At 41.1% G+C, this 12,677-nt stretch overlaps 2 protein-coding genes across 4 annotated transcripts in view; one reads left to right on the top strand and one right to left on the bottom strand.

The window, feature by feature from the left end:
• Positions 1-1,026: 1,026 nt before the first annotated feature.
• tacc3 (transforming, acidic coiled-coil containing protein 3) lies at positions 1,027-7,089 on the top strand. 2 transcript variants are annotated; one of them, XM_026152196.2, is made up of 17 exons: positions 1,027-1,182; positions 2,401-2,563; positions 2,884-3,002; positions 3,088-3,125; positions 3,245-4,355; positions 4,465-4,507; positions 4,601-4,745; positions 4,855-4,913; positions 4,994-5,124; positions 5,252-5,336; positions 5,435-5,560; positions 5,940-6,007; positions 6,096-6,139; positions 6,233-6,393; positions 6,504-6,610; positions 6,688-6,808; positions 6,891-7,089. In XM_026152196.2, the coding sequence occupies exons 2-17, from the start codon at positions 2,402-2,404 to the stop codon at positions 6,954-6,956; spliced, it is 2,586 nt and encodes an 861-aa protein (XP_026007981.1). In that variant the 5' UTR covers positions 1,027-1,182; position 2,401; the 3' UTR covers positions 6,957-7,089. The 2 variants fall into 2 exon arrangements, with proteins under 2 accessions (XP_026007981.1, XP_026007982.1); XM_026152197.2 differs by having other exon boundaries at positions 2,401-2,557.
• Positions 7,090-8,034: 945 nt separating this feature from the next.
• LOC113012268 (fibroblast growth factor receptor-like 1) overlaps positions 8,035-12,677 on the bottom strand; it is a 33,659-nt gene continuing 29,016 nt past the window's right edge. For both annotated transcript variants that reach the window (XM_026152367.2, XM_080293802.1), the window contains exons 5-7: positions 10,999-11,283; positions 9,996-10,349; positions 8,035-9,539 (exon numbers count right to left, since the gene is read on the bottom strand). In XM_026152367.2, coding sequence (XP_026008152.2) covers positions 9,097-9,539; positions 9,996-10,349; positions 10,999-11,283 — 1,082 coding nt within the window. In that variant the 3' untranslated portion in view covers positions 8,035-9,096. The remainder of the gene's footprint in view (positions 9,540-9,995; positions 10,350-10,998; positions 11,284-12,677) is intronic.

Below are 12,677 nucleotides of genomic sequence, written 5' to 3' on the forward strand. Positions count from 1 at the left end.
TGACTGAAAATCAGTAGCAGCAAGTCTTATGGACTGATGGATCCAAATGTGAAATGTCTGGTTAAAACTGTCAGTATAGAGAGGTATGAAAAAGGTCCAACAGTGTTTGTCTTCAGACATCTGTAAAACACAGTAGAGGATTTGTCATGGTTTGAGGCTGCATTTCAGTCGGGGGTGTTGGGGACTTTGTCAAAAGAAAGAGCCAAGATCCAAAGAAGATCTTTGAATGTCTTTTTTTAACCTCATATACTGCAGTTCTTTGTATGTTTTTACATGTTTCAATAAATCACTGCACCTATATATTAAAAGAGGGGGAGGAGGTCAAGACTTTTCAACAATACTGTAGGTAATGTCAATAAACTACCTCTTAAAAGTTCCGGGTGACAATAGGCTAATAATACAAGTTTAAATACACAAATCAAAATGCACAATGCTTATGTAGGTAAAGAGTTCAAAACTAAAGAAGACTAAAGACACCCGATTAAGAAATTTTCAAACATAATACTAACAGCCTGAAGGCAGAAATTAGAATGATAATTTAAAAAATCAGAATAAAACAAAAACAACCAAAAAAGATAAATGATGAAAGAAATGATTGGACATAAACAATGTCATTTGGATCACGTTAGACTAATGATGCAGACGCTCAAGTAGCTGTGTCGTTTGATGAAGTAGATTATTGATAGATAAGTAACAGACAGAAAACCTACTTCACCTACGGGATAGTCTAATGACAGAAAATAAAAACAAAAATAAACTAATCCCTTTCTAATGTAGTAAAGTAATTCAAAATCCAGAACTGTAACACAAAACCTTATCGTATTTTTTTTCTTTAAATATATGTTGTTGTTTTTATCACGCTGTGTAGTAGTTTTGGTTTAAGGAGTGTGTAACATTTTATTTTAGAGCACATTACCTTGCCACTCCTGTCATCTTTAAAGCTGACTCGAGTGCGCAGTCACCAAAATACATCACATCCGTTCTTTCACGGATTGGCTGCTTAACCGGGAAGTGCGTTCCCTTTGAACGCTTCCCCCGATCTAATTGGTGAGTTTCACGGCTTTTAAAATCCAAACGGTTGTCACCCAAACAAGGCGAGGGTTTTTCAAAAACGACTTTGTTTCTTATCGTCACTGTATAGACGAAGACCCGGTTTCTCTCAGCACCATATGTTTTATTGAGGTAAGTGGTAGATACACGGGATTACAGTTTAGTATGTTATTTCTGGCAATGTTTGGTATTTTAAGATGTGATGTTGAGATTTTATTTTCTTCGACTTTCCGTTAACTAAAGTGTACCGGTTAGCTAGCAAAGGTGCTATTGTCACTTTACTGTTGACGTTAACTATATCAGTGCTAGTGTGTACAGGGTGTCGAAAGTTGAATTAGCTTTAATGAAAAATTTGGTAAAATTGAGTAGGGAGTAGATGTCTGTTTGTTGTAACCTAACCACATCGTGGCTTGTACTCTGCGGTTTATGTGCATTGTTGTTCTCTTACTAATAACTAACGGTTGAATGAAACACTGCTCTCCTGGCATCCATCAGAGACAGTTGGGGGTTTATCTACCGCTTCAGTGCCAGCAAACGGCTGTCTTGTACAGCCATTAAGACACCAGGGAAGGTTAGTTCGCTATCCATTATTTGTAACCAGGTTTGTAAACGTAGGCATGCTAACCTTTGGCTACAAGAAATCACGTGTTGCTGCTTGGTCATATATGCGATTCATGTAGTTTAACCAGTTAAAATAACTTGGAAGACTCATTCCTCCCAATAATGCTTCATTCATCTAGGGCTTAATACGTGACTTAGACAGCATTAAGTCTAAAGACTAAAAGCCAAGGCTTAGATAAATATTTATATACCAGGATTTATCAAAATTGGCGGATAAATATTTAGGATTTTATTTTAAACTGATAATGCTATATTATCTAAAAGCATTATTTTTGTTACCAAGTTGTTGACATTGACTGCCATTTGAGTGTGGAAAAAATAAACTCTTCAAGACCATCTGGTGGCCAAACCATGCAACTGCTGCAGCGTTAATTCTACCTAAAATATTTTGTTGTGCACAAATGCACAAAACAAATGTAGTAAAGTGGTGGGATCAAAGGCAAACGGTAGCCTTACTGCAAACCACCCGGAGAGAGGAGTTCAAATGAGTTCTAAGAACTTCACCAGGAGAAGTACCGACTCAATATATCTGCCTTGGTTCTTGTGTAAATCTTACATTATTTTTCTCTCTTGCTCTCCACCCACACTGAGTAAACTGTAACCAGAAGAGTGCCTTATCAACTGGTTGCAGCTTTAAGACTGATGCCTCCTTCAGCGGTGAGGGTTAGAGGTCCCAGTACAGTCGCATAACAGTCTTTTCCTCTATTTTTTTTTTTTTTTTTTTTACAGGATGAGCTCTGTTGATGTTAATGATGAAAATCGTGGGGTCTGCCCAGGAGGAAAGCACAACTCTCCTAACGACATATTTGCCCTGGATCAGCCGACTGGAAGGCCCTCCATCCTACGTCAGACAGAAAACCTGCCCAGCAAGACTGTACCAAAGGGGGTAAAAGTAAAAAAAACAACTTTCATCCCATTCCATTGTATAGTCACAAGGCAGTGTAGCCCTGGGCAGAAAGCTAATGCTAATGACTGTCTTTCACTCTTTGACTATGATGAAAAATTATTTACTTTTGGTACTATATGAACTCTGACCTCAGCCTGTTTGTCTCTAACCAGTGTTAACAGAATTTTAATAAGATGGACAAGAAAACCTATATGAAGAAAAAGAAAAGCAGTTATTTGTAGACAAAAGGTTTTTCAAGGCTCAAAACCAGGCCTTTTGGGGGCAGCTGGCTACTTCTGACTACTGACTAAATAATTTTTGTGTAGGTTTGTTTTCAGACTCCAAGAAGAGACCCTGTGACTAAAAGAATTCTGTCTCCCAACAAGTCTGTTAATTTGTTGAGTGTTGACGAGAATACGAAAGTTATGGATTTGGATAAATCAAAGTAAGTAAATGAGTGTCATTCACCAGTATGCCTTCATTGAACAAAGTGTTGCATTTAGGTAACTTATCATGTTTTGGTTTTGTAGTACTTTGCCACAGGAAGCCACTGAGCAACTCAAAGAAGGTAATTTATTTATTTATTTATTTTTAAACTTGTAAGTTATGAGCTCTTTATGTATTTTCCCCCTACCACTGCTGAGAGATTAGCAGATACCTTCATTACTTTTTTCTTTCCCCCTGCAGAAGTGTCCTCTTATCCCGATGACAACATGCCAATACAAAGCAGAGGTGGCTATATGCTGGATTTTGGAAACCTTGATGACTTCAATCCATTTCAGGGGTCTAACAATATGGCTCTCTCACCTATGAGGCCTGCTGTTGAAAACCCCCCTGCAGATCATAGCAAGTCTGAAAACACACCGCCAGTGAACATCGTGGAGGAGCCTATCAAAATGGAGTCGGCACTAGATGAGACCCTTCCATTCAGCGCGTCTGTAGAAAACTCACTCGCTGATCTTTCTGCCGATATCTGCTCCACGGAGAGCAGTGTGGTTATAGTGAAGGTTCCAGTGGTTGAGGAAGACAATTCATGGCCTGCTACACCTGATGAAAAACGGCTTGGTGTTGCGTCTTCAAGCACAGATCAAGAGAAGTCGTCCAGCAGTTTTGCAGAAGATGCTCCACTCTCAGCAAAAGGTTCTTATAACTTCAATTTTGACAACCTTGACGCAGTCAATCCTTTCCAGACTGGTGGCTCTAAAATTCCAAATTCACCTGTCCTTGGGCGAAAGGTGTCAAATGAAGATGCACTTGCAGAGGAAAGCAAACAATCTGTTGTTGAGGTGGCCCAAGAATTGCCTGTTCAGCACGAGGTGAAGCATGACGCTACAGTGGATCTGATATCTGCCGACACAGCAAAACCCCCTCCTGCTGAATCCCAGCCGGCTGATGACCCAGTCAAGGAAGGCCCAACCAAGAACGGGCCTGTCAAACTTGAATTCAATTTTGATGATGGTGCTGAAGTCAAACGGAAACCGCCACCTAAGAAATTTGGCAAAAGGCCAACTGGTGTAAGACCTAAAGAGCCAAAGCAGGTGTCTGATGTCAAACCACCAAAAGAAGCTGAAGTGAAGCCTGAAGTCAGTTATGGTGATGCTGATGCTTTACAGCCTAAAAGTTCTTACTCGTTTGACTTTGAAAAGTTTGACGACCCAAACTTCAATCCTTTTGGCACAAAAACGGCCATAAACAACTCCCCCGTGTGCAGCAGGAAATCCAGCCCAGAACCAGTAGAAACCGCAGTTCAGGAGCAAACTGATGTCCCTGTGACAAAGGAGGCTGAACCGCCAGCACGGTAAGAGAAAGTAAAGGCTTAGTATCGTTATTATTAGCAGCAGATGCTTCACTTACCAGTAGTGCCATGTTTCACTGTAGATTCACTCTAAAAGTTTTCATCTTCTCAGTGCTGAAGACAGTTTGCCAGCTCCTGAACCAAACCATGTACAGGTAAGTTGGAGGAATGTACTTTGATGCAACTCTCAATATATTGTGTATGTGTGGGTTGTTTTTAACAAACATCTGTTTATTATGGAATGACAGGTTGCAGATAACAAGGTTGTCTCTGACCTTGACACCAAACAACCAGTGCAGAATCTCCCTGAGTCCTCTGAACCCTCTCAGCCTGAGCAGAAGGCACAAGCTGGCATGCTAGACTTCAATGACGAGTTTGTTCCTGGAGCAATGTGTGAGTAATTGTTGGCTTCAGCTCTGTTTGAACCAAACCGTGCTTTTGTTCAATCCTTAGCAGTAATGGAAAGCTCTTACTGCTTTTAACCCACGATCTTTATCTCCAGTCATGACCAGTGACTTTGATGGACAGATTGACTACCTCGAACAGTTTGGGTCCAGCAGTGTAAGTGCTTTCTTTATCTTTGCTAAATGACTAAATCCTCAACCACAAGGTTCAAAGTGTTTACATTTTCTCATCAATAGTTCAAGGAGTCCGCACTGAGGAAACAGTCCTTGTACCTAAAATTTGATCCCCTCCTGAGGGAGAGCCCAAAGAAGTCTGCAGGCCCGGGTGCTCAGATTCAAGCCCCCCCCCCTGCTGCCCCTGTTTTACGGTACGGTGTAGTTCTGTTGTGCTGCTGCTCTCACTGGACATTAGAGCCGAATTTGATCGGCTTTTGATTTTCTGTAAAATAAATTTATCGGAAGGGAAACCTCTTCACTTTGTTCTGTTTAATTCAGGCTTGAAACACCACAGACTGCAGATAAAGTGGCAAATGGTCCACAAAAAGATGATTTCAGACTGCTTGACGATGCAGCAGCATCGGTGAGTCTCTTGTACTCTGTCCGCTGGACCGGTAATTTCTCGTCGCCTTTGTTATTTCTGCTAACTTTGTTGAAATCTTCTCCACTTATGTCATCTAGACTCCAGTCCTTGAGAGCTTTGTCCCTCCTTTCCCGCAGCCAGCAAACAGCGAAGATGCTATCATCGAAGTGCTGAAGTACAGTCAGAAAGACTTGGATGCAGCAATCGCCAAAGTGCAGGCAGAAGTAGGTTGTCTGGCTTTTCACATCCATACAGCATTTGAACACAAAAACATCCACATTAAATTATGATACTTATTTATTTTAAAATAATCAGGTTTAGCCACACTTTAAACACAAAGATCAAAATTTGTATCTACATGTAGCAGCCAATCAGAAGGTTAAAAGTAAAATGGCACTAAAGTAAAAAGGCCAGAAAAGATCAATGGGATTATTTTGAATTGTGGTTTATGCAAAGCTCCTCTGGATCCAAAGAATAAATGCTTGGCATTGAAGTTGAGTGTAATTTTTATTTTAAAAAAAATTGAGTAATGGGTTTTCTAGATGATGGGCACCATTCTTAGTCTCAAGGAAAAAATAAAGTGTACATTTCTCTCTCATATAGGGTAAAGAAAAAGAGGACCAGTGGAGTATGAAGAACAGTAAGCTGCTTGATAATGAGCAAGAAATGAGGTGAGCTGTGCATCATATTAAAATTTCTTGTTGTTTTTATATAAAATCAATTTTGAAGATCTTTGACCACATTTTGTCTCCGTCATAGGAAAATAGTAGCTGAATTTGAGCTCATGATCACAAAGATGATGGGTAAGTTATATGTACATGTTGCGCTCATCAGAAGGGTTAATGTGTGGGGTATTTTGTCAAACATTTAATTTAAAATTTCCTGCCACTGGTCAGCTGATCAAGAGAAGGAGAGGGAGGTGGCCCAGGCGAAGCTCAATGCGGCTCTGTTGGAGAAGGAGCAACTATGCAGCGACCTGAACGCTATGGAGAGATCTTTAGGCGAGCTCTTCAAGAGGCTGGAGAAGTACAAGGACGTTATAGAGGGTTACAAAAAGGTCAGCTCATGGAAGCCAGACAAATGTTTGCTATAATTTCAAATTATTATTATTATTTTTTTTAATGTTAAGGTTTAAATGTTGAAATATTTTCTGCATCCTCTACCCAGAATGAAGAGACTCTGAAGTCTTGTGCACAGGACTACTTGGCAAGGATCAAAAAGGAGGAGCAGCGCTATCAAACACTTAAAGCTCACGCCGAGGAGAAAATTAGCCAGTAAGAAACTCTGGCCTTTTATGTTGAAGCATCAGGAGACTTGCGTTGACTAACTTGAATTTAATTCTCACCATCAGTGCAAATGAAGGAATAGCTGAGGTGCGATCCAAATACAAGGCTGAGGTATCTGCACTTCAAGCACAGCTGCGCAGAGAGCAGCTGAAAGTGCAGTCACTGGAGAAGAGCTTGGACCAGAAGGCAAGTCGGCATGTTGTTTTTCATGAATTTGCAGCAGTATTATCACTTTTCTTCTCATTTCTAAATTCTTTTCTTGTTACAGGAGAAAGAGGCAGAGGAGCTCACCAAACTTTGTGATGAACTCATATCCAATGTGCAAAAGGGCTGAACTTGGTTTTAAATGCTGTTTGCTTCTGTTCTTTATCTTCATGTCCAGAGTGTCTTCTTGTGTGGTGAACTGTTTGTCTCTTTCAATGTTATACTGTAAAAAGGTTAATAAAAAGGATTTATTGATCTGGTGATCATTCTTGCATCAATCTTTAGTTTTGCTTGTATGCTATACTCAGGGATTCCCAAACTGTGGGCAGGTGAGGTACTGCATGTAGCCTGCAGTTATAACAGAATTTATTATTATTATTTTTTTTTTCATAAAACAATTTTTCAAGGTAAATCACTTTGGAGTGAGCAGTTAAGACTGGGTAGACCCCATGGGATTTTCTTGATGTTCTAAGTGGATTGTGGCACTTCTGACTTTAGCAATGGCTGATATACAGGACCCTGACCACTAGAGGGCAGTGCATGCTCTCATAATTTAATCTTCTCAGCTGGATTTTGTATTCTAAGCGTTATTTATGGACACGACAATACCACAGCTTTTTGACTCAGAGAAACACACCTGCTTTAAAAACAGGCAGCTCAGTGTACTCGGCCGTCATCTGTCTGGAGCCAAAGCTCATCTCCATCCTGCCATACTTGCAACAAAACAAGAGCTCACTTGATACAATGCTCCCCTTCTTTCCTGAGTAATCACAGGGTCCCGTCACATCACTCCCACAGCAGGACAATGCACTTCCTAAATGGTGAAAGGAAATCCTACCTAGATTGGAGTTGAATGAGTAGATGGTGGTGGTGCAGACTAGAGAGGGGGGAGGAGAGGGTCAATTCACTTAAATGAGAAAAGATGCTGGTTGTTTGGTGTAGTCTTGCAGGGGCCATCACTCATCTATAAAGCAACTGTGAGACTGCTCTTGTGTCTGTACAGTATCTATTCATTCATCCCAGCACGTTCTGCCCCTCTGTGGGCATGCCCTCTGTGTCACCCTCGACGGACACTTCAACCCACTCAAAGGAAGAAAGCTGACCTGCGTGCCCTGACGGTTTCATGAAAGGTACGCCTTCATCACAGTGCACACTGCAGCTTTTAACTAATACCCAAAATCCACTAATCTTCAGGAAGAATGCATCTGTTTTTGTTTCTGGTCATTTAATCAAACTATCAAACCTTCAAACTTTTTTTTTTTAAACCTTAGAGTACATCAAATAAGATTGTCAAATACAACCAATTACATACAAAAAATACCTAAATATTGGCATGAAGTAAATGTGAATAAACTGAGTGACAATATTCAAATATGTACTATACACAACAATGTAATAACATTACATAGATATGCAAAACGCTTTACTCTGAAAAATAAACCTTTGATACATTTTTTAGCAAAATAAATTAAATAGTCATCAGTTTGATTATAAATGACTACAGCTTCATGAACTGTGGGTGGAAAAGGTTGATGTCAAAAAGACTCATCTTCTCTTGTTTGTCAACATACTACTGACTACAGATGGGAAGCTACCACAAAAAAGGTTAAAAAATGATAATGTAGACCAACACAGTTGACATGGCAATGTAATTATTCCACTCTGTGAAAGACAATAAACATTTATCAGTCTATTCTATATCACTTTTGACAGAAGTCAGGGATGGAAAAAGGTAACATAAAGGATAGTGGTCAGCATTCCCAGCATAATGCATCTTTAACAAACAAAAGGACAACCTGAGTAGGAGCGTAAAACCAGCCCTTTTGTAAGTCTTGAGTACCATTTTCATCTGTGCGCTCCAACAGCTGAGCATGTGAAAGATAAAGACCAACTTTCACTTGAGAAAATGGAAAATTCATCTGATGAGGAAGACCTTTCAGCTGGTCCTAATAGCTGCTATTAATCTCACACTCTTAAAAAATAAAATAAAAACATCCCCGTCCTTTTTAGTAAGTGCCCGCCAAGGATTGATCCATTTGTAGTGGTGTGAGAATCTGACAGGTATAAAAAAAAAGAGCAACAAATATGGAAGTTTTTATGTAATAACAAAAGGTGTGTATCACTGGCCACTGTTTTTCCACACATTGTACACTTTTCCAACAATCTCCATTTTAAAAAATTAATGCCAGGTGAGTGTCACTCCAGAGTTCCTGTTCAGTCCGCAGCTTAATGTCCGCAGCTTAGAGGAGAGTATTTGGGAATATTTGGCACTAACACTGAAAATGAATGTGTTGATGCTGATGTACTTTCCCATCCACGTGGGAGTGAGTGTGTGTGTGAATGTCTGTGTAGATTTTGGGGTAGATTTTAGCGGGAATTGTTGGTCCTCCCTGGCCGAGGAGGAGCTGCTGCTGCTGCTGCGCGAGGTACTCCTCATAGTTCATGGATGTCACACAGTCTTTCTCGGGGCTGGAGGAGCTGGACGAGGGAGCCGCGCAGCCCCTGTCCCGCTCCCGGTGCGGCAGCCGGTGAGAGCTCTGCAGTACCTGCGCGGCCGGGGAGCTGGGAGGAGGACAGTGTTTTCTGCTTTGGCAGAACCACAGCAGCACTGTGCCAAAGATGAACACTATTACTGCAGGGATGCCAATGATGACAGGCCAGGGGAGGGAGCTGGAGGCTTGCGGAAACATCGGTGTTATGTGAGGCTTAGTGTCTGTAAAAGAAAATGAGATTCCAGCTTTTAAATGTTTCCATACTCTGTTGTCTGCCAGCAAACTAACAGTTGTAGTTTTATTATCACATTACTTGTTGTTATTCATCGCTGAATATGGGTTGCTGAGAAAACATATGTTTGATTTAAAATCATAAAACAGAACAAGAGAGGAAAAGGCATGAATTAAAGTTTAAAAATGCTACATTTTTACTGAATGATTAATAATTAATTGATGGGAAAAATAGCCTAATTAGTTCAAAACATACTGATGCCTCCAAAGGTACCTTTTCCTGATTTATGCATGCATATACTATTTGCACTAATGCAGATACATAAAGAAAAAAACACAACATTTTTGTATATGTAATTCGATTGATAGGTTGATAGCACTGGGCTTTATCCAAGCTTTTCTACAGTTTACTGTAACACTGCAGACAGACATTCCTCGAGCCTCACCTGGCAGCACACTGAGGAAGGCACTGCGGAAGCTGTAGCCCATGGTGTTGGCGCCTAAGCAGATGTACATGCCGGCGTCGTCCTCCTTGGCGCGGCTAATGAGCAGCTTGTTGAGGTAGGAGCCGTCGGGCCTCGACCACACCTCACCTGTGGGGAGCACCACAAACCTATGGTCCCCCACCTCGATCGTGGAGTTGTAGCGGCTCTCCTCGTTGGTCTCCACGCGTTTGAGCCACTGAATGACCGGCTTAACGTCGCTCCTCACTTTGCACTGGAAGGACGTGGTGCCGCCGTAGTCTACCGTTGTGTTGACCGGGTGGGTGCCTGTCAGGACAGGTTTGGAGTTTGTCCTCTCTGAGTGAACATACAGAGAAAAACAAAACAAAACCCAACTTGTCAAGATGCACACAGACATCTTTTGACATGACAGCCCCTCTGCGGACAGAGGAGGTCTTAGTCCTCCACGCTGTTATTACCCTCAGGCTTAGAACTTATAATTGACATTGAGGGAAGAATACCACATGTAACACAAGAAGTATGTGTGATTAGTTTCCTCTCTTTCTTTGCTCCTGGTTGTACAGCACACATTTCTCATGGGAAAAGGGGGGGGGGCAGTGGGTCTGGCAGACAGCTGGGCTTTAATCAGCTCCAGATTGGGTGGATGGTCTCTAAGCTGAGCTCTCTCCCCTCTGTACAAACACCAAGGCACAAGCCCCCACTCTCAAACTTGCGTTCTTAGTATTCTTCTCATATACATGATTACACATTCATCCATGCAGGAAGAATATGGATACGGCATGTTTTTCCTTGGTCATAATCAGACCTGAAACAGTGATTAGGCTGTCTGAATTTCCTGCGGCGATGTACATAAAATCACAAACATGAGACGCACAAACAGCAGTAACCATTTAAAATAATTTGCTCGGCCTCATCTGTTAGCCCTAATAATTCCAGGTGAGCGTGCTCGGTATGTGTACAGCTCAGCTCTCTGCGGGATACTCACGTATGACCTCAACTTTGTACGTGGCGTTGATCTCCCCGGCACAATTGGAGACCCTGCAGGTGTATTTGCCGCTGTGCTCTGGCATCAGATTCTTCAGACTCAGAGTCCACTTCTTCTGACGGCCCTCGCCGACCTCCTGCTCCGTCAGCGGCCGGTCGTCCTTCAGCCACACGATGTCCGGTCGAGGGTTTCCACTGGCTGCGCACTTGAGCCGCACTGAGCTGCCCACTGGGCGAGCTATCACTCTCTTCCTCATCTTTGTAGGTTGAGTGAAGCGGGGACGCACTTTGGAGGAAAGTACAAGCTGGTTACTTTGAGTAGATAGTATAATTTACCTTTTTTCTACATTTCTCAAGTGAGGTTTTATGTTTCTATTGATATCTATAGAGTTTCTAAAAAATTTCCTTATTTCCTGACCTACACATACTTTTATGATGGTGGAAGTTTGTATTAACCCTCAGAGGTCTGGAGGAATGACTCTGACTCCTAACCCTGTGCTATATGAATATGTAGTATTTGCTCTTTTTTAAAAATTATTCTCCCGAGTCTTAGCAGTCAAAAGTAAAATAATAATAATAATAATTCTAACCAACATGCATCAAAAACTATAAAGATATTTAACAAAAAAGGACTTTTTTTCTTGTCTCCAAGAAGGACAGTGTTCAGGGCTGGGGTTCTTGGTCATTACTGATGACTTAGACTTAGACAAACATGTAAGTAATCCCTGTGAGCCAAAGGTTGAGGCTTCAGACTGCTTACTTTTAGTCAGTTTTTTAGTCAGTGAGAGTAGATTTCCTGCGTGCTCGGGCACACAGTTCTGGCTGTGATCACAGGAGAGTCTCTTAATGAGCGACAGCTAATCAAAAGATATTTAGTAAAGGGGGATAAAGCAAAAATAACCAATTTAGGAAAGTGAATAAATTGAGGAGCTTCTTTACATTTTGCTGGGAAAATATGTATTGACACGTGCAAAACTTACATGGAAAAACAGCATATAAGACAAAAACAGCAAAAAACGGCTTTCTTGTAATTTCTTTAAGTCAGGAATAGTTCTCCAGGCTTTCCGAAGGAAATTCAAAGCTCTTCTTTGGAAGATGGATGCCTTTTGTTCTGTTCTCTGTCAAGATGATCGCACACTGCTTCATCAGTCTTTGGCTCAGTGAAGGCCAGCTCATGACTGATAGTGTTCCACAGTGTATTATTTTCTATCTAAGTATAGTTTTACTGCGCTGCAAGTGTGCTTGGGATCAATGTCATGCTGAAAAATGAAGCCTTTCGGATGCTTTCCAGATAGTATTGCATGGGGGATCAAAATCTGCCAACACTTTTCTGTGTTCGTAATTCCAACAATTTTGACACGATCCCCAACACCACTGACTGAAGTGCAGCCCCACACCATGACAGAGCCTCCACCATGTTATACAGGCTGAACTCACGGTTGCACCAATGATGTTTTGAACCAAAAAAATTCAAATAATCAACAAGACCTGCCCACCATTCAAGGCTTTCAGCTAATGAGTTTTTAGGAATTACCTTGTTGGTTCAAAACTACAATTTTACGGCCATCAAAATGTGTTTGTCATTTTTTGCTAATTCAAATAAAGAAATGGAAACAAATGATATGTTTTTGCAATAGTCTACTAGTAACAAAGGACGATTTAAAATTGTAACTTTTTTTT

This window comes from Astatotilapia calliptera, chromosome 19 (assembly GCF_964374335.1).
Source record: "Astatotilapia calliptera chromosome 19, fAstCal68.1, whole genome shotgun sequence".
Lineage (NCBI taxonomy): Eukaryota > Metazoa > Chordata > Actinopteri > Cichliformes > Cichlidae > Astatotilapia > Astatotilapia calliptera.

Excerpts from the sequence above, each read along its gene's own strand:
- tacc3 (XM_026152196.2), top strand. The coding sequence starts at position 2,402 with ATGAGCTCTGTTGATGTTAATGATGAAAATCGTGGGGTCTGCCCAGGA. Across the intron at positions 3,126-3,244 it reads CACTGAGCAACTCAAAGAAG|AAGTGTCCTCTTATCCCGAT; the intron begins GTAATTTATTTA and ends TTCCCCCTGCAG. Across the intron at positions 5,125-5,251 it reads CCTGCTGCCCCTGTTTTACG|GCTTGAAACACCACAGACTG; the intron begins GTACGGTGTAGT and ends TGTTTAATTCAG.